This window comes from Elephas maximus, chromosome 4, assembly GCF_024166365.1.
Source record: "Elephas maximus indicus isolate mEleMax1 chromosome 4, mEleMax1 primary haplotype, whole genome shotgun sequence".
Taxonomy (NCBI): domain Eukaryota; kingdom Metazoa; phylum Chordata; class Mammalia; order Proboscidea; family Elephantidae; genus Elephas; species Elephas maximus.
The window spans coordinates 189071996-189096772 of NC_064822.1; the positions used below are offsets into that span (position 1 = coordinate 189071996).

General features: G+C 48.5%; 1 protein-coding gene across 1 annotated transcript; it reads right to left on the minus strand.

Annotated features, from left to right (window-relative positions):
* Positions 1-17822: 17822 nt before the first annotated feature.
* RTL6 (retrotransposon Gag like 6) lies at positions 17823-23886 on the minus strand. Its single transcript, XM_049884624.1, has 2 exons — positions 23585-23886; positions 17823-23366 (listed from the first exon to the last, which is right to left on the minus strand). Exon 2 carries the CDS (start codon positions 22846-22848, stop codon positions 22129-22131), a length of 720 nt encoding a protein of 239 aa, XP_049740581.1. The 5' UTR covers positions 22849-23366; positions 23585-23886; the 3' UTR covers positions 17823-22128.
* Between the last annotated feature and the right edge of the window lie 891 nt (positions 23887-24777).

Genomic DNA, 24777 nt, shown 5'->3' on the forward strand with positions numbered 1-24777 from the left:
TTGGATCTCACCGGATGGAAAGCCAGGAATCAAATCGACTATATTTGTCAGAACAAGGCCAGGGGCCAACTATGGAACAGACCATCAACTGCTCATAGACAAGTTCAAGTTGAAGCTAAAGAAAAAATGAGTCCACAGGAGCCAAAATATGATCCTGAGTATATCCTGCCTGAATCTGGAGACCATCTCAAGAATAGATTTGATGCATTAATGACCAAAGACCGGATAAGTTATGGAATGACATCAAGGACATCATACATGAAGAGAGCAAGAGGTCATTAAAAAACAGGAGAGAAAGAAAAGACCTAAATGGTTGTCAGAAGAGCCTCTGAAACTTGCTCTTGAACACACAGTAGCTAAAGCTAAAAGAAGAAATGATGAAGTAAAAGAGCTGAACAGAAGATTTCAAAGGGCGACTTGAGAAGACAAAGTATTACAATTAAATGTGCAAAGATTGAAAACTAAAAGGGAAGAACATACTCGACATTTTTCAAGCTGAAAAAACTGAAGGGAAAATTCGAACCCTGAGTTGTAGTTTTGAAGGATTCTATGGGCAAAATATTGAATGATGCAGGAAGCATCAAAAGCAGATGGAAGGAATACACACAGTTACTGTACCAAAAAGAACTGGTCCACATTCAAACATTTCAGGAGGTCGTATATGATCAAGAACCAATGACATTAAAGGAAGAAGTACAAGCCGCACTGAAGGCATCGGCGAAAAACAAGCCTCCTGGAATTGACAGAATATTATTTGAGATGTTTCACCAGACGGATGCAGCACTCGAGGTGCTCACTCGTCTATGCCAAGAAATTTGGAAGATAGCTGCCTTTCCGACCAACTGGAAGAAATTCTTATTTGTGCCCATTCCAAAGAAAGGTGATCCAACAGAATGCTGAAATTATTGATTAATATCATTAATATCACAAGCAAGTAAACTCTTGCTGAAGATCATTCAAAAGTGGTTGCAGGAGTACATCGACAGCGAACTGCCAGAAATTCAAGGCAGATTCAGAAGAGGACGTGGAAGCAGGTATATCGTTGCTGATGTCAGAGGTATCACGGCTGAAAGCAGAGAATACCAGAAAGATGTTTACCTGTGTTTTCTTGACTATGCAAGGCATTCAACTGTGTGGATCATAACAAATTATGGATAACATAGCAAAGAATGTGAACCTGTACATAGACCAAGAGGCAGTCATTGGAACAGAGCACAGGCATATTGCGTGGTTTAAAAGCAAGAAAGGAGTGCATAAGGGTTGCATCCTTTCGCCATACTTATTTGCTCTGTTTGCTGAGCAAATAACCTGAGAAGCTGGACTAAATGAAAAAGAATGTGTGGCATCAGGATTGGTGGAAGACTCACCAACAACCTGCAATGCACAGATGACAAAACCTTTCTTGCTGAATGTGAAGAGGACTTGAAGCACTTACCGATGAAGATCAAAGATCACAGCTTCAGTGTGGACTGCACCGTAGAGAAAACAAAAATCCTCACAGCTGGACCAATAAGCAACATCATGATAAATGGAGAAAAGATTGATGTTGTCGAGGATTTCACTTTACTTGGATCCACAATCAACACCTATGGAAGCAGCAGTCAAGAAATCAAATGAAGTACTGCATCGGACAAATTTGCTGCAAAAGACCTCTTAAAGTGTTAAAAAGCAAAGATGTCACATTGAGGACTAAGGTGCGCCTGACCCAAGCCATGATATTTTCAATCGCCTTACATACATGCAAAAGCTGGACAGTGACTAAGTAAGACCAAAGAAGAATTGATGCCTTTGAATTATGTTGCTGGTGAAGAATATTGAATACACCATGGACTTCCAGAAGAATGAACATATCTGTCTTGGAAGAGGTACAGCCAGAGCGCTCATTAGAAATGAGAATGGAAAGACTCACATACTTTGGACACATTATCAGGAGGGGCCAAAAGAACTGCATGCTTGGTAGACTAGAGGGTCAGTGAAAAAGAGGGAGGCCCTCAACAAGATGGATTGACATAGTGCCTGCAACAATGGGATCAAACACAACAATGATTGTGAGGATGGTGCAGGAGCAGGCAGTGTTTTGTTCTATTGTACGTGGGGTCGCTGTGAGTCAAAACCAATTCAATGGCACCTAACAACAACAACTCTTCTCTCCTTCTGGGACTCTGAGGACATAAATGCTAGATCTTTCGGTATGGCTCCACAGATTCTTCCGGCTTGTTTTTGTAGTCTATTTCGTCTCTGTTGTTCAGATTGGGTAACTTCTATTTGGTGTATATTCAAAATAGTGGATTCTATCCTCATTTCTTTCCATTTTGCTGTTGATCTCACCCAGTGAGTTTTTCATTTTGATTATTGTATTTTTTCAGTTATAAATTTCCTTTTGTTGCTAGGTGCCATCGAGTCAGTTCCAACTCATAGTGACCCTATGTACAACAGAACGAAACACTGCTTGGTCCTGCACCATCCTGACAGTCGTTACGCTTGAGCCCATCATTGCAGCCACTGTGTCAATCCATCCCATTGAGGGTCTTCTTCTTTTTCACTGACCCTCTATTTACCAAGCATGATGTCCTTTTCCAGTGACTGATCCCTGCTGATAACATGTCCAAAGTATGTGAGACATAGTCTCACCATCCTTGCTTCTAAGGAGCATTCTGGTTGTACCTCTTCCAAGACAGCTTTGCTCCTTCTTTTGCCAGGCCGTGGTATAGTCAATATTCTCTGCCTACACCGTAATACAAAGGCATCAATTCTTCTTCCATCTTCCTTATTTATTGTCTAGCTTTTGATTTGCATGCTATGAGGCAATTGAGAAGACCATGGCTTGGGCCAGGCACACCTTAGTCTTCAAGGTTACATCTCTTTTGTAGCAGATTAGCCCAATGCAATGCATCATTTGATTCCTCGACTGCCGCTTCCATGGGCATTGATTGCGAATCCCAGTAAAATGAAATATCTGTTTAGTTCTACTTTGTATCTTCTGTCTCTTTCCTGAGATTTTCTGTTTCTTTGTTGAGATTTTCTATTCTTCATTTGTTTCAGGAATGCTTGTAGTCGTTCACTAAAGCATTTTTTAAACAATGCCTGCTTTAAAATTCTTGTCAGATAACTCCAGTATCTGTGTCATCCCAATATTAACATTTGTTGGCAGCCTTTTCTCTTTCAAGTTGAGATTTTCCTGGTTCATGGTGTGACAAGTGATTTTCTATCGTATCCTAGACATTAAGGGTATTATGTTGTGAGACTCTGGATGTTATTTAGGTTTCTAATTTAGCAGGCCTCCACTAACATGGTGCTAATGAGGGAAAGAAGAGCACTGCCTTCTTACTTCCAGGAGGAGGTGGGAGTCCAGGTTCCTAATTCAGTCTTTTTTTTTTTTTTTTTTTTTGACACTCCCTACCTCCTTTTACCCCCTACCCCCTCTTTTTTTTTTTTTTTTTGCTACTTCTGGAGTTCAAGTTCTCTCACCTTCATTTTTTTAGATATGGAACTTTATGTTGCCAGTTATTTTCTTTCATCACGCTAAAGGCACAATTCCTCTGTTTTTGGCTCCTATTGTTGCCATTGGAAAGAAACATAGCTGTCAGTTGTATTGTTATTCCATTAAGGTAACTTGTTTCTACCCGACCATACCATCCCGCTCTCCACACCAGGCTGCTTTTTTCTTATTAAAGAGCTTGGCTGTTAACCAAAAGGTCAGCAGTTCGAATCCACCAGCTGCCCCTTGGAAACCATAGAGGGAAGGGTCACTGAGTTGGAATTGCTTGACAGCAGTGGGTTTGGTTTTGGTTACTCCTACTCTAAATTTTCATTTTGATTTTTCTAGGCATGAATTTCTATTTATTTTTCTTGTTTGGGATTCATTGGGGTTTTTGAATCCATGGGTCTACATCTGTCATCAGTTGCAATATTCTCAGTTGTTCATTCTTTAAATGTCATTTCTGCTCAATGCCCTCTCTTCTCACCTTCTGGGACTCCAATCACCCATTACAATTCTCACTATGTTGTTTATATCTACTACCCTTCGTTCTGTGTTTTCCATCCTTTATCCCTCTTGGTTTCATTCTGAATAGTGAGCTTTAGTTCTCTCTCCAACTGTGTTAAACCCTTCCCATTGAACCCATCCATTGAGTTCTCTAATGTTGGTTATTGTGTTTTGCAGTTCTAAAATCTCTAGCTGGTTCTTCCAATATGCCTGTTACTTTTTCTGTTTTCTAGTTACTTCCTTCTTTTTAAGTTTTGCTTATATCCCCAAGAGCATTGTAAGCATGTTGTCTAAAGACTGTATCTTATAATTCTACTATCTAACTGTGGGTCTGGGAACTTATCTGTTGTTTCTGCTGGTTTTCATTCCTGTTGTCTTGCTTCCTTGTGCACTAGTTATCTTTGATTATGTGCTGGACATTGTGTTTGGAAAATTCTTTGTAGAAATAACTTGAAGCCCAGATGGCTTTATCTTCTTCCAGAGAGAATTTCTTTTACTTCTCCAGATGCTTGGGGACATCAACATTCTAGGTTTACTTAATCCAACTTCAAGGATTGAGACTTTTTGGCACCACCCAGATGACTTTAAGCTTAGCTATAGGATATACAAGGGCTGGATTAATTCCAATTTACCCTTATAGCTAATACATGACCTTTTGGGGCCGAGCCCTAAACACAAGGTGGAGTGGATGTTTGTCAGGACCTCTAGCATTGGCAGGCCCTAAACTCCAACTATTGTCTCCCCAGCCTTGTGAAGTGGTCGGAGGTGCTGTCTGCTCTCTTATTTGCCTCTTCTAGTTCAGCTATTACTGTCTGGGGTTTTAACTCTCTGAATTTCAGGTTTCACCTCTCTGAGCTTCTGTCCTGTCAGATCCTGTTCACTAACTTATTTGTTCTTTGATGCTTTTAGAAAGTTATCTTTTGTGTTTTTTTGGGGGGGGGGGGTTGTATAGCTGTTTCAGCATCTTCAGTAAAAGGTTGGGTCTAAATTACATGGCCCACCATTACTTAAAGCACCACGCAGCCGTCCCTCTTTAGACCTGATCACCTGCAGGAGCTCCACCAGGTGAGAGGGCACAAGACCCCTCTGCTCTCAGGCCCCTCCCCACACACATCCCTGAGTAATCTTTTTTTAGTGCATGGTGGTATCTACTCCCTTCACGGTTCCTCCAAATCACTCTGCCTCTACCAGGGACCCTCTTCTTTATCTGAACTTGGGTTTTGGAAGAAAAGCCAGAAAGTATTGCTAGAAAACTTCTGCTTCTTGCCCACTGTCTTAGTCATCTAGTGACGCTATAATAGAAATACCACAAGTGGAATAACTTATTCTCTCACAGTCTAGTAGGCTTCAAGTCCAAATTCAGGGTGTCAACTCCACAGGAAGGCTTCTTCTCTCTGTCGGCTCTGGAGAAAAGGCCTTGTCACTGAGGAGTTCTCAGGTGCAGGGACCCTGGGTCCAAAGGATACTCCCAGTGCTGCTTTCTTGGTGGTATGAGGTCTCCAATTCTCTGCTTGCTTCCCTTTCATTTTATCTCTTGTAAGATAAAAGGTGGTACAGGCCACACCCCAGGGAAACTCCCTTTACATTGGATCAGGGATGTGACCTGAGCAAGGGTTTTCCATCCCACCCCAATCCTCTTTAACCACAGGCAGAGATGATGATTTATATCACACAGGAAAATCACAAAATAGAAGACAACCACACAATACTGGCGATAATGGCTTACCTAAGTTGACACATATTTTGGGGGGACACAATTCAAACCATGAAACTCACTATGGAATTTCCTCCTAGCCTAGGACCAGAGAAGCACCCTGGTTGTTTGGTGCTCACATGAAGGAAGAGGGAAAATAAAATACAGAAGGGAAAACATCAATTAAGCTCTCAAAACATTACCCAGCCACATGTATGTAAGACGTGCATGAGAGTTCCATTAAGATTAATAAAAAAGTTATAACTCTAAAAAAAGAAACAGGAGGAGGAGGCGAGCGAGAAAAAATCATGAGGCAAGATTTTGTATTTGCCGCCAGCCCGTCTGGGCTTGAGTCCGGACTCCACCACTTGCTAGGTGTGAGGCCTTTGCTTCCTGTGGCCTTTGGTACCATATTGCGTGCTGGGCACTGTGATGAGCACTGTGTGAGTATTCATTCACTTAATCAGCACCGTAAGCCCCGTGAGTTAGATGCAATTATTATCCCCATTTTATACGTGTAAAGTGCTTAGCACAAGTATGATTAATCCCTCAGGTATGTGTGGATCATAACAAATTATGGATAACATTGTGAAAAATGGGAATTCCAGCACACTTAATTGTGCTCATGTGGAACCTGGACATGGATCAACGAGCAGTCATTAAAAAGGAACAAGAGGCTACTGCATGGTCTAAAGTCAGGAAAGGTGTGCGTCAGGGTTGTATCCTTTCACCATACCTATTTCATCTGTATGCTGAACCAATAATCCGAGAAGCTGGATTATATGAAGAAGAACGGGGCATCAGGATTGGAGGAAGACTCATTAACAACCTGCCTTATACAGATGACACAACCTTGCTTGCTGAAAGTGAAGAGGACTTGAAGCACTTACTGATGAAGATCAAAGACCACAGCCTTCAGTATGGATTACATCTGAACATAAAGAAAACAAAAATCCTCACAAGTGGACCAATAAGCAACATCATGATAAAGGGAGAAAATACTGAAGATGTGAAGGATTTCATTTTACTTGGATCCATAATCAACAGCCATGGAAGCAGCAGTCAAGAAACCAAACAATGGGACTAACTTTATTGAACTCATTATTTCCTGGATTTCATGGAACGCTGTTTCCTACCAACACCTGGTAAGAGCCAGGGTAAATGGACGTAGATTCTTCCTCACCCGTTAGGAAATGCTGGTGGTGGAAAAAGGAAACAATAAAAATACAAGCAGAAATTAATGAATAAGAAAAAGTGAAACAATAGAATGCTTAAAACCAACGGCTAGTTCTTTAAAAATGAGTAAATACAATAGTCAACTTCTGACAAAGACTATCAAGAAAAAAGAAGGAAATTAGATTAAGAAGAAGAAAGAGACGTAACAGATACAGAGAGGATAGTCGAGGCCTCAGAGAATACCATGCACAATTTTGTGCTAATAAGTAAGAAAATCTCCATGAAACAGACAATTTTTTATTAAGGTATCCAAAATAATTAAAGTCAAAGTAGCTGATCTGGGATAAAAATGCTGTGTATCATCTCTGCCACCTAATGCCAGAAACTCTGCCCAATTAAATTTAATGAGAAAATAAATCAGCAGGGTGAGTGTCACCAACGAGGAGACAGAAGTTCTTATCTGTTTACTGACTGGAGGCCCAAGAGCATCAACAGGGAACTGTCAGAGCCATGAATAACTGAGAATTGTAGCCACAGTAAAAAGGACAAAAATCAGCAATAACTGGATAGAAAATATAAATGTAAAAGTGATATAATTAAACAAAGTAATCATAGTGAGAAGAATGCAGCATCAGGATTGGAGAAGACTCATTAACAACCTGCATTATGCAGATGACACAACCTTGCTTGCTGAAAGTGGAGAGGACTTGAAGCGCTTACTGATGAAGATCAAAGACCACAGCCTTCAGTATGGATTACACCTCAACATAAAGAAAACAAAAATCCTCACAACTGGACCTATAAGCCACATCATGATAAAGGGAGAAAAGGTTGAAGTTGTCAAGGATTTCATTTTACTTGGATCCACAATCAACGCCCATGGAAGCAGCAGTCAAGAAATCAAACAACATATTGCATTGGGAAAATCTGCTGCAAAAGACCTCTTTAAAGTGTTAAAAAGCAAATACGTCACTTTGAGGACTAAGGTGTGCCTGGCCCAAGCCATGGTGTTTTCAATCGCCTCATAAGCATGTGAAAGCTGAACAATAAATAAGACCGAAGAATTATTGATGCCTTTGGGTTATAGCGCTTGTGAAGAATATTGAGTATACCATGGACTGCCAAAAGAACGAACAAATCTGTCTTGGAAGCAGTACAGCCAGAATGCTCCTTAGAGGCAAGGATGGTGAGACAATGTCTCACGCGCTTTGGACATGTTATCATGAAGGATCAGTCCCTGGAGAAAGACAGCATGCTTGGAAAAGCAGAGGGTCAGCGAAAAAGAGGAAGGCCCTCAATGAGATGGGTTGACACAGTGGCTGCAACACTGGACTCAAGCACAACAATGATTGTGAGGATGGCACAGGACCAGCCAGTGTTTTGTTCTGTTCTACCTAGGGTCGCTATGAGTCTGAACCAACTCAATGGCGCCTAACAACAACAACAATCTTTACGGAAGCTGACTGCCACATCTCTCTCCCACGGAGCAGCTGGTGGGTTCAAAACACCAACCTTTTGGTTAGCAGCCAAGCACGTAACCATTGTGCCACTAGGGGTCCTTACTGCACCACCAGGCTCCGTATATATAATCACTGGTTGCCATCGAGTTGACTGGAGCCCTGGTGTCACAGTGGTTAAATGCTGTGGCTCCTAACCAAAAGGTTGGCAGTTGGAATCCACCAGCCACTCCTTGGAAACCCTACGGGGCAGTTCTACTCTGTCCTATAGAGTCGCCACGAGTCGGAATCTACTCCACAGCAACCGGGTTGGTTTGGTTGGTATCAGGTTGATTCCGACTCGTGGTAGCCCCATGTGTTACAAGTTAGAACTACCCCATGGTGCTTTCTTGGCTGTAATCTTTACAGAAGCAGACCACCAGGCCTTTCCTTGTTGTTGTTGGGTGCCACCGAGTCGGTTCCAACTCATAGCGACCCTACATACAACAGAAGGAAACACTGCCCAGTCCTGTGCCATTCTTACAGTCGTTGTTATGTGTGAGCCCATTGTTGCAGCCACTGTGTCAATTCATCTCATTGAGGGTCTTCCTCTTTTTTGAGGACCCTCTATTTGTCAAGCATGATGTCCTTTTCCAGAGAGTGGTGCCTCCTGGCGACATGCCCAAAGTATCTAAGATGCAGTCTCACCATCCTCACTTCTAATGAGCATTCTGGCTGTACTTCTTCCAAGACAGATTTGTTTGTTCTGGCATTCCATGGTATAGTCAATATTCTTCATCAACACTGTAATTCAAAGGCATCAATTCTTCTTCAGTCTTCCTCACTCACAGTCCAGCTTTTGCCTGCATATGAGGCCTTTTCTTACCCAAAACCCCCTGCTGTCCAGTCGATTCCGACTCATAGCGACCCTATAGGACAGAGTAGAACTGCACCAGAGAGCTTCCAAGGAGCACCTGGCAGATTTGAACTGCCGACCTTTTGGTTAGCAGCCGTAGCACTTAACCACTATGCCACCAGGGTTTCCCCTTTCCTTACGTATGTACCTAAATGAAAAGGCCTGAGAAGGAAAGTACACGATGGTTACATTTTGGGAATAGGATTAGGGAGTCAAGGAGTGAGAGATGACTTTTCTGTTTCACTCTGTATATTTCTGTATTTAATTTTTTGTATTAAAAGTATACATTATTTTGAACTTAAGTAATTACAGTTAAAACTAAGATGAAAGAGAAGTGTTTAAATGTTAGGACTCTCTCTCTCGGTAGGTGAAGGAGACCAGGTTAGTTTTATTGTTTTCTTTATGCTCTATTTTCTAAGCGTCTGCAAAAAGCAAGTATTACTTTTATAAATAGAACAAATCAATAAACTTTGTAAAAAGAATTAAGTATACGAGAGAGAATACATGGGTGTGAACAACCAAATGATTTTTTTGACAAGGAACAGAAGTGAGGGATGACCTGCTCTACGAATATTTAAAACTGAAAACAATATGCTTCACGCATATTGCAAGTTCCTTTCTTATTTGTTTTTAAAATCAGCTGAGGCTTAGGATGTGGAAAACCACAAGAGAACATTACTCCTGCCCTAAAAACAAGAAGTAGCTGTATCATCTATAAAACCATCGCTTTCCTTGAGCCCTTTAGAGAGCTGAGGTCTCAAGGTGGTTAAGGGAATTTCAGAGAGTGAGCAGCCCCTTGAGGAGAGAGAGGTGGGCCCACGAACCGGGACGCCTTGGGCAGAGCTCAGGAGGAGGCGGTGGCTGCCATAAAGATGGGTAAGAACAAAGCAGCTGTTAGTAAATCCCTAAACGCTGAATATGGGAGAGTGTGATGGTTTAGAGTAATGGGGAGCCCCGGGCACGAGTGGCAGCCACACTCACTCACACACTCTCGCTCAGGGGCCTCCACTCAGCTCTCACCAGGAGGATGCAAGACAGGACCGGAGAAAGCTGCCCGCGCTGATGCGCAGAGGCAAAAACCGTGTGCACGTCCGTGCTCTGTGGTTCTGCTTCCAGGACGTTCCAGAACCGTGCACGCTAATCTGTAGGCAGAGCAATTAGCACGGCAGCTGCCTGGCAGGGCTGGGAGAGACTGACTGGCAGAGGCACCGGAGGACTTTTGGGAGTGTGGCAACGTTCTGCATCTTGATTTCGGTGGTGGTTACGTGGGAGCAGACACTTGTCAAAACACCTCAAACTACGCACTTAAATTCTGTGCATATAATTGTAAATTATATCTACAATTTTTTCTAAATGAAGAGAGAAAAATCAATATAAATCACCATCCGTGGAAAAGTAGCTATATATTCTGTAACTCTGCGCAATAAAATATTATGAAACCATTAAAGATCACTTCAAAAAACATTTTTAACAACATGGTAAGATGTGTGGCATAGTAAGTCAATTTTATGAAGGATATAAAATTGTATATTCTGCATAATCCCAAAACTGAAAAACAAAACACAACTATTTCCTCAAGTCTAAAACCCTGGTGGCGTAGTGGCTAAGTGCTACAGCTGCTAACCAAGAGGTTGGCAGTTCGAATCCACCAGGCGCTCCTTGGAAACTCTATGGGGCAATTCTACTCTGTCCTACAGGGTCGCTATGAGTCAGAATTGACTCGACAGCAGTGGGTTTGGTTTTTTTTTTTGAAGACACTATTGAAGGAGCCCTGGTGACACCAAAGGTTAAGTACTTGACTGAAAGGTCAGCGGTTCAAACCTACCCAGAGGCTCCTCAGGAGAAAAACCTGGCGTTCTGCTTCTGTGAAGTTTACAGCCTAGAAAACCCTACATTCGGCAGTTCTACTCTGTCACATGGGGTCACTAGGAGTTGGAATCGACTTGGCGGCACATAACAACAACAACACATACTGATTTTAAGACTAAGCATGGATTTTAATAATAACTTTTCCTTTTCAGTACCACAAACGAAGTGAGTCTAAGGCCCTTGGCGTCCTCCGGCCTCTGTTCAGAGACCAACCTCTCAGAGAAGCGTCCAGGAGGACGCTGTATCCATCACTGTATCCATACCGCTACCCTCCTTTCACTCCCTAACCTCCTGTCCTTACACGTCATGCTGTTGATGGGTGCCGTCAAGCCGCTTCCGACTCACAGTGACCCTACAGGACACAGTACAACCGCCCCGTAGGGTTTTCTAGGCTGTAATCTTTATGGGAGCGATCATCAGGTTTTTCTCCTGCGAAGCTCCCAGGTGGGTTCCAGCCACCAATCTTTCAGTCAGCAGGTGAGCACTTAACCATTGTGCCACCAGGGCTCCTTCTATGGTATACGTGTGGGCTTACTGTCCTTCTTGCCCAGGACAGTGTATACTCCTCGAGGGCAAAGTCTTTGTCTTGCTCACCGTCATATCGTAAGCTTCCAGGACAGTGCCTGCATACAGCAGGTGCACACGAAGTGCGTGTTATTGTGGTTGTGTTTTTGCAGTCACATTCTAATGTCTCTTCTAAACCACACCAGTTGCTGGCATGCCAAGGGTGCCATCGCTCTGACACCCTGCTTTTCATGCCCTCAAAGCTCCTTCAGGACTGAGAATACCAGCGTTTTCTCTGCTTTTCCTATTTAGTAATTCCATCACTCTATTTTTTCCATAATTTAAGTGAACTGTGTGTAAGTGACTCATTGATGAGTCTCGATTTGTTAGGAATATAAATAGAGACAATTTTTCCTCTTCCAAAACCCAGTCCAAGTGGAATCTGTTAAAGCCCCCTCTCCCGCTAGGTAGGAGGTCCCTTAATGACATCTTGGCCAGATTCCAAGGTTTTCTTGTAGCTTGTGTCTTTAGAATAGTCTCTTTTGGTGTTGGAGATTAAATCTGGTTTATTTCTAAAGAATGTTCACTTCAAATACGATTCAGAGCTTCTCTCCCTGTGTCTCCCAGGGCTGCCAGAATGGTCTGTGGCTTGGAGGGGCTACCGATGTCTTCTCTGGACTCAACTTCACTCTCCCCTGTCTTGCCACGTCCATGGGGTGTGTTGGGGGCAGCTCAGAGGAAAAGGGCAAAGGGCTCCTGGCAAGGCTGGAGCCTCTAGGAGTGTTCTAAAATAGGAAATCCAAATGGGGAACAAGCTAGAAGCTCAGTTCTAGTGAGAAAGATTTGTTAGGCACATGGAGGGTCCTTGAGGAGAAGCTCAGGAGCAGGCACACTGTTTTTCCATAATCTCTAGTTCTTATTTCATGCCTCCTCCTTTCTCTCTTCTAGGATTTTGAAGACATCTACTTGGAAGTCCTTTTTGGGTTGCTCTATTGTCTCAGTCAGGGAAGAATCTTCTTTGTTGGTCTGGTAACTGTTACGATGCTCTTTTATTCCATGTGCTTTGTTTATAATGCATCTCCCATGGGGTTTTCTCCTGTGTGGACTCTGGGGTCTGACGTTCTCCTTGTGTGGTGTTTCCCTAGTTGCTTCTGACCTGGTCCTACAAGGTACACAGGATAAACCAGGACATACTTGGGGCTCAACTTACAGCTATTACTTAAACAATTCTAGGTACAGAGGGTTGAATAATGTCCCAAAAAGAACAAGGAAGAGTATGTCCAAGTCCTAACTCTGGAAACTGCGACGGTGAGCTTATTTGGAAAAAGGGTCTTTGCAGATGTACTTAAGAATCTCGAGATGAGATCTTCCTGGATTTAGGGTGGGTCTTAAATCCAACGACAGGTGTCTTTACAAGAACAGGAGAGGACACAAAGCAACACAGAGGAGGCGATGTGAAGACGGAGGCAGGGGTTGAGTGATGCGCCCACAAGCCCAAGGACCTCAAGGATGGCTGACAACCACAGAAGCTGGAAGAGGATGGAATGGACCCGTCCTCAGCCTCCAGAAGGAACCAACCCTGCCTATACCTTGATTTCGGACTTCTGACCTCCAGAACAGTGAGAGAATATATTTGTTTTTTAAAGCCACTTAATTCGTAGAGGGTCATCAGAAAAGAGGAAGACCCTCGACGAGATGGATTGACACAGTGGCTACAACAACAGGCTCAAACATAACTATTGTGAGGACGGCACAGGACCAGGCAGTGTTTCGTTCTGTGTACACAGGGTCACTATGAGTCAGAAGCAACTCGAAGGCACCTAACAACAACAGTTTGTGGTAATTTGCACTGTAGCCCCAGGAAGAGAACGCACCGTTCTGCACAGGCAGACCACACAGGACCGGGTCTGGAGTCATGTGAATGACTTGCTTCCCCCTCAGCTGTGGGCTGGCAGTGCCCTCCGGCCACCACCCCAGGCAAGAGCTTGGCGATCTCCCGGCCCCACATCATGGGTAGGCGGCTACGGTTCCCAATTAGAGCTTTCTTTTTCAGCTCTGGGGAGGCCTAGTCATTCCTGCTCTATAGAAATTTCCCTTTTCATTACTTTCAAGTGTTTGCATACACACAGCGTGTGTGCTGTTGTTGTGGCTTTACTCCATGTGCTTGGAAAAGAGGAGGGAGGTTTCGGTTTAAACTCAGTCATGACCTAGAAAATTATCCTTCTTAAACCAAGAGCTACATCATGGATCGAATTATGTCCCCCAAACATGTGAGTAGTAACTTGGTTCTGCCATGATTCCCAGTACTGAGTGGTTGTCCTCCATTTTGTGATTGTAATTTTATGTTGAGAGGATGAGGGTGGGATTGTAACACTACCTTACTCAGGTCACCTCCCTGATCCAACGTAAAGAGAGTTTCCCTGGGCTGTGGCCTACACCACCTTTTCTCTCTCAAGAGATAAAAAGGAAAGAGAAGCAAGCAGAGAGAGGGACCTCAGATCACCAAGAAAGCAGTGCCAGGAGCAGAGCACATCCTTTGGACCCGGGGTCCCTGTGTGGAGAAGCTCCTAGTCCAGGGGAGGATTGACGAGAAGGCCGACAGAGAGAGAAGGCATTCCCCTGGAGCCGATGCCCTGAATTTGGACTTTTAGCCTACTTTACCGTGAAGAAATAAGCTTCTCTTTGTTAAAGCCATCCACTTGTGGAATTTGTTACAGCAGCACTTGAAGACCAAGACAAGCTTTAATCACACGACAAGATGAGAAACTAGGCAGGTAGCGCTTAAGAGGTGGGCTCCACACTCCAACCGAAATGTCCAAATCCCAGAAATGGTCCTACCAAGCTGTGTGACCGTGAACCAGTTACTTAACTTCTCTGAGTCTATTCCTTCATCTGTCAAACGGGGATAATAATACAACTGCCCCCTTGTGAGGACTCAATGAGAGAGATCCTTAAGCAATTAGCACGTGCAGGCCACAGAGTAAACACCCAGCAGACCGAAAACCAGCTGCCATCACACCGACCCCGCCTCACGTCGACTCCATGTGTGTCAGAGCAGAACTGCGCCCACAGGGTTGTCAGTGGCTGGTTTGTCGGAAGCAGATCAACTCGAGGCACCAACCTCTCGGTTAGCAGTGAGCACATTCGCTATTTGTACCATCAAGGAACTCCAAATCCCCAGCAACTCCAGCAATTACGGTCCCCAGTAAACTCGGAAGCAAGACGAGGGGGTCAGATGCCAATAATAATATATAACATTGTTCTGAAAGTTCCAGGCACTGAAGTAAGACAAGAATATAAATAAAATGTATAAATAGTGGAATGACTGTCCCAGGTCACCTTGCATGGGAAAGGGACTCTGAGACAAAGACTCACCTCCAGGAAATGCCTTAGGGAGAGATTTTGGGATCCACGCCCAGGGCAGTGGGGGCGGTGAAGGAAGCAGGACTGGGCAGAGGGAGAGATGGGCTGCCATGTGGTCACGACTAGGCCTCAGCCAATCACACAGAGGACATGGGGCTGGGATAGTCCTCCCAGGTTGTCCCACTGATCTTTGGATGTGCGCTGCCCCCAGGAAGGAGGTGTGGCCTTGGGAGAGGGGACTGTGCCTTGGAGGGAAAGTCCTGAAGAGGGCGATGAGCCACCAACACTGGCAGCAGCCAGGAAAACGAGCCCTTCAGTCCTGGGGGTCGGGATGGTCCTGGAGGAGCAGCCAGCAGCTTCTCCAGCAGCAGACAAGATGACGCTGATGTCTGTGAGCACTCGAAGGAATCAACTGAAAAACCAACCAAAGCACTCCGGGTTCAGTGAGGTGGTCAAACAGGCACAATGTCAGCAACTTCCTCACACATCAGCAGTGAGCTCTTAGAAAATAAAACGGAACGGGCCGTCTGCTCAATAGCGAAATCTTCCCAAGGAAACATTAGCTACTAGGGTGTTTATTGTGGTATCACGTGCCATAGTAACAAAAACTGTAAACAAGTTAAATTTCCCAAAGAAAGGGACTGTTTGAGTAAAGAGTGGCAAATTCAGAAGTGGAATATTATTCAGTCACTTCTAAATCAGATTGTCAAAGACAATGTCACAACACTGGTGAGTCCTCATCCTGTATTCCCCAAACCAAACCCACTGCCGTCGAGTCGATTGTGACTCATGGTGACCCCATAGGTCGGAGAACCGCCCCACAGGCTGTAATCTTTACGGAAGCAGGCTGCGCGTCGTTCTGCCGAGGAGCGGCTGGTGGGTTCGAACCGCCTACCTTTCACTTAGCAGCCAAGTGCTTAGCCACGGCACCACCACGGCTCCTTTGAGTCGGAGGAAAAAACAAGTTGACAGGAAGTGCACAGAGTATGATTTCATTTCACAAAGAATAGGACAAAATGGGTGTGGGGATGAACGCCAGATGTTCCTGAAATGTCTCTCAGGACGGCTTCTTTGTAGGAAAGCTCCTCCTCATATGTCCGGCATCCCTCCTTTCCCTAACCCGTCTTTACCAGGCCGGTCCACCCTAAAACCGGGGTTTCAGCTCAGGGGGACAGTGATTCAAGCACAGGAAGGAAGAGTAGGGGTAGCCGATTGCTCCTGTCTTCCTGTCTCCGGCTTGGATCCGGTCGTGGTTCCAGGGAGGGATGAGTTTGCAGGGGACCCAGCTGGCCCAGCCATGGACAGCCAAAAACATGCAGGCTGGAAGAACAGGGGTGACAGCTGGAAACACGGTAAACTAGGGTTTAGGAAACAGCTGGGTGCAGGGGCACCCCATCCAGTGGCAGTCTGCTGGGCTCTGCCATCAGCCAGTGTGGGCTTGAGTGCCCGCTCTGCCATGTCCTCCCTAAAGGACACACTGCCAGCAAAAGGAGAAAAGTAATGCCCACCTTTAGCTTGTTACCTTTAAATGATGTTCAAGTTTCACCTCACACATGGTGGGTGTTCAGTGCTCAGAATGGATCGCCTTTCTCAGGATTCCGGTGGTCAAGGATGGGGATGGCAGGGTGAATGCTGCTAGGGTCTGTCCCCACAAAGACAGAAGCAAGCCAGGGACAAGGGCTCCATCATGTGGGCTGGGGGTAGAGCAATGTGAAGCTGGAAGTCCAAGTGCAGACCCTTGAGTGTGACTCTGAGTCCCCACCAGCCCAGTATGAGGTGGGACTGAAGTTCAGAGGACATTGCCCAGGGCTCAGAGGAGCCTGAGCTCAGGGGACGAGGCCACATGCAGGCCACCACTGATGTGATGAGTAGGCTACCACCTCTCTTCCCTTCCTTGGTCACAACGGTAGCAGGGGGAACAGGGCAGGGGACCCTCAAAGTCATATCCAAGATGTCTAGATCCTACCCAAAAGGGACTCATCGTAGGGCCAGGGCACTGGAACCAAGTCCAACGGCAGCCTGGTCCGGGAGAGAGGCTGGGAAGCACCCCCCGGCCCAGGGAACTGCAGTGGCCAAGGCCCTTCCGGGGGGCCGTGAGGTGAGGCTGGGAAGCGACCCCCTGCCTGGCCCAGGGAACTGCAGTGGCCGAGGCCCTTCCGGGGGCCCGTGAGGTGAGGCTGGCTTTCATACTAGTACTAAGACTCGACTTGCTGTTTTCACGCTCCCTCCTGAGTGCACAGGGGAACCTCTCGGCCACATGACGTGTGACACGCCGAAGACTCAATGCAGAGGTAGACAGGAGACCTCAGCTGTCTTCTAGTCGGCCGGACATCAGAGACATTTGCAAAAATGTCAACCAACGCCACTCTTCTTACTCTATTTTTTAGAAAATTTTTTTTTCATAAAAATGTGTTATCTATGTTGATACGTAATGAGTTTCTTTTCAAATTAACGTTTTAAAGCTTTCTCCATTTTCATTTCTAATGTGGTCAATATCGATAGATAGAAGCTACCTAAGCGAAAGCTCTCTGGGTCCTCAATGATTTTTTTCGGAGGGCAAAGGGATCCCGAGAGTGAATCATGTGACATCTGCTCTTAGACCCCAAGCCCTTCAGCAGGACTCTTGCCCACCCATGTCACCCCAGCAGGAACACATCCATTCCTGCAACTGGTTGGCCAGCCACCTACTACGTGCCAGGCACTGTTACGGGTGCTAATGAGAGAGCCGGAGAGAGCCGGGAACAAGGCCAACAAAGCAGGCCGTCCTTGTTATTGCTGCTAACGTCGGTGGCCACAGCGCTAAGTCAGGGAATCATCCACCATACATGGGTCAAAACTTCGGTAAGTTAACACACAGAAAACATTAAAAAGCTGGAAACACTGGCAGCGAATACGACACACAACAGGTTAACATCTTTTAATATATAACGCGCTCCTACAAATGTACCAGACCCCAGCAGACAGGAGTGATGGACACTGCCGACCCACAGAATGGGAAACACAGCTGCTTACCACGGAAAGATGGTCAACTTTGCTAGACGCCAAAGAGATGCAAACTGAAGCTCAAGTACCATTCGTCATTACCGAGTCGGCAAATCTTTAGCCAGATGATAAGACCTCGTACTGGCAAGGTGGGGAGGTCGCCGGGTTCATCTTCGCTGGCGGCAGTGGAAATGGATACAAACTTTTCTGGAAACCTTTTTTTTTTTCGATACGTAATAAGTGCTTCAAAAGTTTTATACTCCTGACTTCTGTAACCCCACCTCTGGGAACCCAGCCTAAGGGTAACCTGACACTGGGGAACAGCTTTATGCACAGAGAGGGTCACCTGTTTACGAGAGACAACAGCAGCACTGGGGTCGGCCGGCCTGCTGCCCGTCTCCTGACAGGAACAGTGCGTGGCCATTCCAAAAGAAAGCTGGTGACAACACGGCGAGACGCCTGGGGAGTGTTCGCAGGAAACAGCTACTGCGAATGACAGAAGGTAGCATCACAACTACAGGAAAACAAAAAGCAAAGCAATTATGATTGGAGCGGGTGGGAGGCGGCGGACCTGGAAGGAGAGACACCACCGTGTTTATTTTTCCTTTTCTCTTTCCTCTGGTCTGCAAAATTTCTGTAACGTGTGGGTTAACGTCTATAGTGAACAGAGCTAGCACTCTGTCACTTGTTCCCAGGCAGGTGGTGGTGACGCTCACGGGAGGAGCCGTCTTGCCTCCAGTCTCCTCCGCTGCACCCGCCAGGCCCACCGCCACCACACGGTGTCAGGACCCCAAAAGGACGTGATAGGAGACCGCAGCTCCATTTACACCCGCTACTGGGCGGCAGTATCTGCCCTAAGCCCGTCTTCTCCCCTCCACGGAGAAGCTTTTTCCGTTTGACCCAACAGCCTGTTCGACACTTCCTTTCCCAAAGAGCCCCATCTCGTGTCTTCATCCCTGAACCCCTACACTCCCCTTACACCTCAGGGTGCTAACAGAAGGGGCTTCCACAAGGGAAGGTGCCTTTGGATCTCTCCCCTCTTCCCACCAAAACTTCACCCCCAGAAGTGGCCCCCAAGCGTGTCCTTTGATACAATCAGAAGGCTTGCTCCCTCCCGTTAACCCAAGTGTATGCCCAACACTGCCCCATTTGTTCCCTCGCCTAGGGGCCCAACTGCCAGGACCAAGGTCATGGGGGTGCTTCTGCTCCCCCAACACAGGGGCACGTGCATCAGGGAAGTCAGGTACTTTTCCCCCCTCGTCATTAACATCACATACTTACTGGAACCAAGGAAGTGGGGCTGTGTTGTTTCCAGAAGTCACGACACGCTTTATGACATGACTGTATATTAATCCCACGGTCATGCTCTGTCTTAGGCCAGTCGCCCTGTATTCTAGATCCCGTCTCAAATCAGGTCTGTGATGCCACAAAGGTCACTTACCACATAGGGAGTCACGTGGACCAGAAACACATCAACACAGCCCAAGTAATGTCAATATCATGAAAATACCCAGAACTTTCCCTCACATGCATTGTTTAACACTACTAACCACCTGTCTTTTATAAATCAATACCTGTTCTCTTAAATTTACAGAAATTATAACCCCGAATATGTACAAAGCATCTCCCCTCCCCACTGGCTTCTTCAGCGTGAGTCTCCCAGTCACTGGTCCCACTCTGGGGCTGCGTGGAGCTCAGGTCTCATCCTCTTCTGCTGGGGCCTGCGATGTTGTCCACCAGAAGCACAATAGGTTCCTCAGCTCCTCCAATGGGGACTTCTTTCCAGGCCAGTGTGGAGGGCAACCCCTGACCCTCTCTCATCTGCTCCTCCAATGGGGACTTCCTCCAAGGCCAATGTGGAGGGCAACCCCTGACCCTCTCTCATCTGCTTCACTTCCCAAAGTGGTAGGAAGCCATCAAGAAGGTCACAAATGTACAACAGTACCAGTCCCCAGCTCACACACGTAAACACCGAGAGACAAAACACAGTGGAGGTACCATACCCACTGAGCTTGGCCTGGCACTACCAGCCATTACAATGGGCTTGGTCATGGTCATGGGCAGGGAGGATGGCCAGCCCTGGCATGTGAGGTTCTGGTTTTGATATACGTGGTAGCACGACCCTAAAACACAGCTCCCAAGGCAAACATGCCAGCACTTTCTAAACGCCACTTGGCAGACCCAGGGTGGGCGACACAGCAGAGGCCCACGCTGGGTCTCCTGACTGGCTAGGCCACCCGGAAGCATTCAGGCTGTCTTTTACCCCCTGCAGGCCAAACTTTCCCCGGGTGCCACTGGACCTTCATCCCAGAGCACCTCCACCTGGCAGGTACACGTCCTACCAACAGAGCTGCTGGAGAACCGAGCACAAAGAGAAAGTGAGCTGTGTGCCTCCAGTCAGTACCCCCGCCCTATGCATCCTTTCTCCATTCCCGCAATGAGCACCACGGTCCCCTGCAGTCTCAGCTGCAGTCAGGGGAACCTGAAGCCTGGTTCAGGCAGTTGTTCGGCAGGGCAATTGGGCTAACGGAGTTCACAATAAGCCGGTGGCTGTGGTCCACACCCCAGCAACAAACGCCCTTGACTGCGTGAGGCAGTGGTTGCTTCAGGAACACAGTCACTTCTCCCAGCATCATCAAAACTCTCAGGAAGAGAGGACGGGTCCTAGCACCCAACCTCTGGGTACCTCAAGACATGTGTCTTTGGATGGGGCAGAGGCTGCTCCTCTGCAGTTGAGCCAGGACCGTTTGGACCAGGGGCAGATGAACCTAGGGTAAGACACCCACCTCCCCCCATGGTCCAGGCCGTTGCGTGAATGTGGTTCATTTGGCATTGAAATATGGCGGGAGCATCACAGTCCAAAGGGTTGGCCAAGTCCCCTTTAGGATATGGTTTCCTGGTCACCCCTGTGAGGAAGCACAAGGCTGTCCGCCACTAAGAGGGATAGCATTGTCCCTCAGAATTAGGACAAGGGCACCAACACATTAGGACGAGGTAGTCCACTGCTCTTTTGAAAAATGTTTCCCACGGGGCAGTTCTACTCAGTTCTAAAGGGTCGCTGTGGGTCGGAATTGACTCGACGGCACTGGGTTTTTTTGTTTACCGAGGCCCTGGCTGGGGTTGCCAAAGGCAGACGCCTCCCCACCTTGCATGCTGAGCCATGTAAAAGAGGGAGCACGTTTCCTTACACGGAGGCTGGACACCTGAGGGCAGCCCAGGCCCTGGGAGGGCAAGCTTGGAGGGGCTCTGGACCTAGACAGTGTGGCAGCTGCAGAGGCTGAGGGGAGGGCTGCAGATGGCCTGAATGAAGACGAGAATGGGTCTCAAGCCAGGCAAGGCCCAGCAATGGCAACTGGTGTGGGGCAAGGAGGAGGGGGAGCTGAACAAGCACCTTGTGGTAGTTCCCACGGGAACCCCAGGGTGGGAAAGTGTGAGTCACCAATGTCCCCCTCAGCGTGCATGAGTCTCAGGTGGGGACACGCATGTGGCCCAAAGTCCACAACGCCCTTAAGTAGCAGGTCAGGTTCCAGACCCCCAAAAGCCCTGAAGCTATCGGAACATGGCCAGATACCACTCGCCTTGCCAGAGGCACCTCGTCCAGGGGGCTGTCCCTTTCGCTGCACTATCAGGTCTTTCTACACGCCAGGAAGGACTGGGTGTACTGGACTGTGTATTCATGTGCAAAGTGAAGCTTGCCCCCAGATATGTTACAACCCCACTCCTAGCAGAGGGGTCACGTGGCCACTGGGAGCAGGGCCTGGGCAGGAAGCCAGACCTCCTCTCCAGGTACATACAACGAGCCACCAGCTTGGCCCAACAGGCTTAGCTCTGTCCAGAGGTCCTCTGTGAGAACAGGGCACTCAGGTGAAGAGCTGCCCTGGGGGCTCCAGGGGTGGACTGCGTCAAGTGGTTCGCAAGCATGTTGTGGCATCAGTGTCACTGGGCAGCAGAGTCGCCGTCATCAGAACGGCTGGGGGACCAAGCAACAGAGGGAAACGTGCATTGAGCTGTAGGTACAAAGCCAGCACATCACAATGGGAAGCGCAGCACAGTGGGGACGAGGGCACCCACAGGTGTGGACAGATCTCCTTCTGGAACAGGACCGGACAGGCAGGAAGGTGTTCTTCAAACAAGGGCTATGCTGTTGTGCAGATATTTCCTCTACGCAGCAAAGGGTGCGGGCTACCTGAGTGGTGGCGGGTTCTTAAACGTTCCGTGCTCGTGTGGGCAGGGCTGGAGCGGGACTAGTCCCGTTGGAGGCCGGGTGCACAGGGCAGGCCCCGGTACCCGCGGCCGCCAGCTGGCGGCTCAGCATCTGCCGCTCCTTCACAGCCCTGTTAGAGGCGGAAGTCTTCCGGATTTGGGCGCGCCGTGCGTGCCGGAGTGGAGACTTGTAGGTTCTCCGCAGCTCTGCCAGGAACCCCTGGTAGTTGTTTCGCAAGGGGCTGTCTGGCTGCATGTGGGGAATGGCCCACTTCTCGGCCTCCCCAGTCAGACGCGACACCAGGAAGGCCACTCGCTCCGCCTCGCCGGGGAAGCGGGAGGCCTGGAAGATCATGAACCGGTCCATCTGCATCAAGAAGCCCGCCAACTGACCGGGGTCTCCAGAAAAGGGCTCGGGCAGAGAGGTGGGGGGCGTGGTCATGGGCCGAGCCCCGTTGGAGGTGATGGCAGAGATGGGTGGAGTGATCTGCAGAGCGCCCGGAATTCGCGCCCTGGTGCGCAGCAGGGTCAGCTCTGCCATCACGCTCTCCAGCATGTTGGTGAGATTGGCCTTCTCGGCCCGCAGGGTGGAGGCCTCCCGCCGCAGCGCGGAGTTTGTGAGGCGCAGGGAGGTCAGGGTGTCGATGACATCCTCCACGTGGCCGTCTGTAGGTGCTGCGGAGGCTGGGGTTTCAGCTTTTGAGGTCTGGGGTTGGACCATGTTGGCTGGAGGTTAGCCAAACACGGAGGCTGCTGTGGTCGGATGGGGGAGATACAGGGAGCCCCAAATCTAAGTAACCCTCAGATAGGGGTTGACCCAAACAGAAACCGGGGGAAGGGTGGGGTTCAGAGTAGAGTGGCTGATGAGATCAAACGAGAAGGCTGGTCAGATGGAGTCTGAGGGCTCCGAAGGGCCAGGTCCCAGCACGTGCGCAGGGTCTGAGCAGATGCTCAGGATCTCAGCCAGTGCGCAGGGTCCCAGCCGCTGCGCAGGGTCCCAGCAGGTGCTCAGGGTCCAAGCAGGTGCTCAGGATCCCAGCCGGTGCGCAAGGTCCGAGCAGGTGCGCAGGGTCCCAGCCGGTGGGAAGGGTCCCAGCAGGTGCGCAGGGTCCCAGCAGGGGCGCAGGGTCCGAGCAGGTGTGCAGGCCCCCCGGATGGAAGCCCCGATCCGGACGCGGCGCCTCTCCTGCGCCCTCACACGGCAGGCGGGCTGGACAGGAGGCGGACTTGCTCTGGGCCCTGAAGGATTAAAAGAAAAATTTTAAAAAGGTCTCGGCGGCGGCCCGGGGGACAGGCAGCGGAGGGGCGGCGCGGGTCGGGCGCTGGGGGCCAAGCCACACAAAGCCCGGGACCCCGCGGCCCGGTTCGGCCCGGCCGGGGCAGAACCAAGGCGACGGCACCTGCGGCGGCCGGGGCGACAACGGCGGCGGGGCCGGGGGCCGGGGGCGGTCGCGTACCTGGGTCTCCGCGGCTCCCTCCGCGCCTCCGTCCGCCGCCGCCAAGATGGCCCGACGCGGCCACCAAGATGGTCACCGCGGCGGCGGCCGGCCAGAACTGCTTCCGGATCAGGCAGCCGGGCGGCGTGATGGCGGCGGGTGGACGGGCGGGCAGGCGGCGGCGCGGCCTCCAGCAGAAGCGGGACCGGGACCGGGTCTGGGGTCGGGGAGGCCCAGTCACCGAGCGGCCTCAGGGCGGGCGGGCCCGGCGCGGGGGCGGCGACGGGAGGGCCTGGCGCGGGCCCTGCTGGTTGCCATGGAGACGGTCCTCCACCGAGCGCGCGGCGGAGGCCGAGGCCCCGCCCCGGAAGTGGTGCGCCTGGCCCCGCCCCCACCCCGCGCAGCCCCGCCTCCTCGAGCAGCTCCTCCCGCAGCCAATCAGTGGTCGCTGTGCCTACGTTCCTTCTTTACTACTCTGGGCGTCTTCCCTCCTTTTTTTCCTTTGATTCTTTACAAGACAGCTTGCAAAGCTGTTTTGTGTATTGTAAATACTTTCTTTAAATACAGTTCACTTCCGACTGTAACTGGAATATTAATTCAATGTGGTATATATTCACTGTGGTAAATTTTGATAAGACAGAGAAGTCTAAAAGTTTAAATCATTCCCAGTACCCCCACCGAGAGCGCAAACCCTAATACTTTCTGTAGTTCCATCCAGTCGTTGTTCTATGATATATCCTAATACAAAATAATGATTTTTGTACCATATGGACTATTTTGTAACCTTAATACGAAAAACCAAACCCATTGCCGTCAAGTCGATCCCGACTCCTAGCGACCCTACAGGGCAGAGTAAACCGCCCCACAGGGTTTCCAAGGCTGTAATCTTTTCCTAAACCGACTGCCGTATTTTTCTCCCGCAGAGCTGCTGTGGTTCCAACTGCTGACCAGCACTTAACCACTGCACCACGAGGGCTTCTTGTAACCTTAATGGCCCTCTGAATTTTGAGAATTTTCCCATTAAAGATACTTCAAAAGCATGATATTCAATTACTGCCCGCTCTTGCCATGAATGTGTGCACCACAATTCATTTAACCGTGTGTCTTTTGATAGGCTCCTAGCTTATTTTCCATGCTGAAATTTTATAAGCTACACTTGGACATAAATCCCAGCCCCTTGTTCTCATGTTCCCTGGTGTCAAGCAGTGAAAGTG

Coding starts and splice junctions, on each gene's coding strand:
- RTL6 (XM_049884624.1), bottom strand. CDS start 22,848: ATGGTCCAACCCCAGACCTCAAAAGCTGAAACCCCAGCCTCCGCAGCA.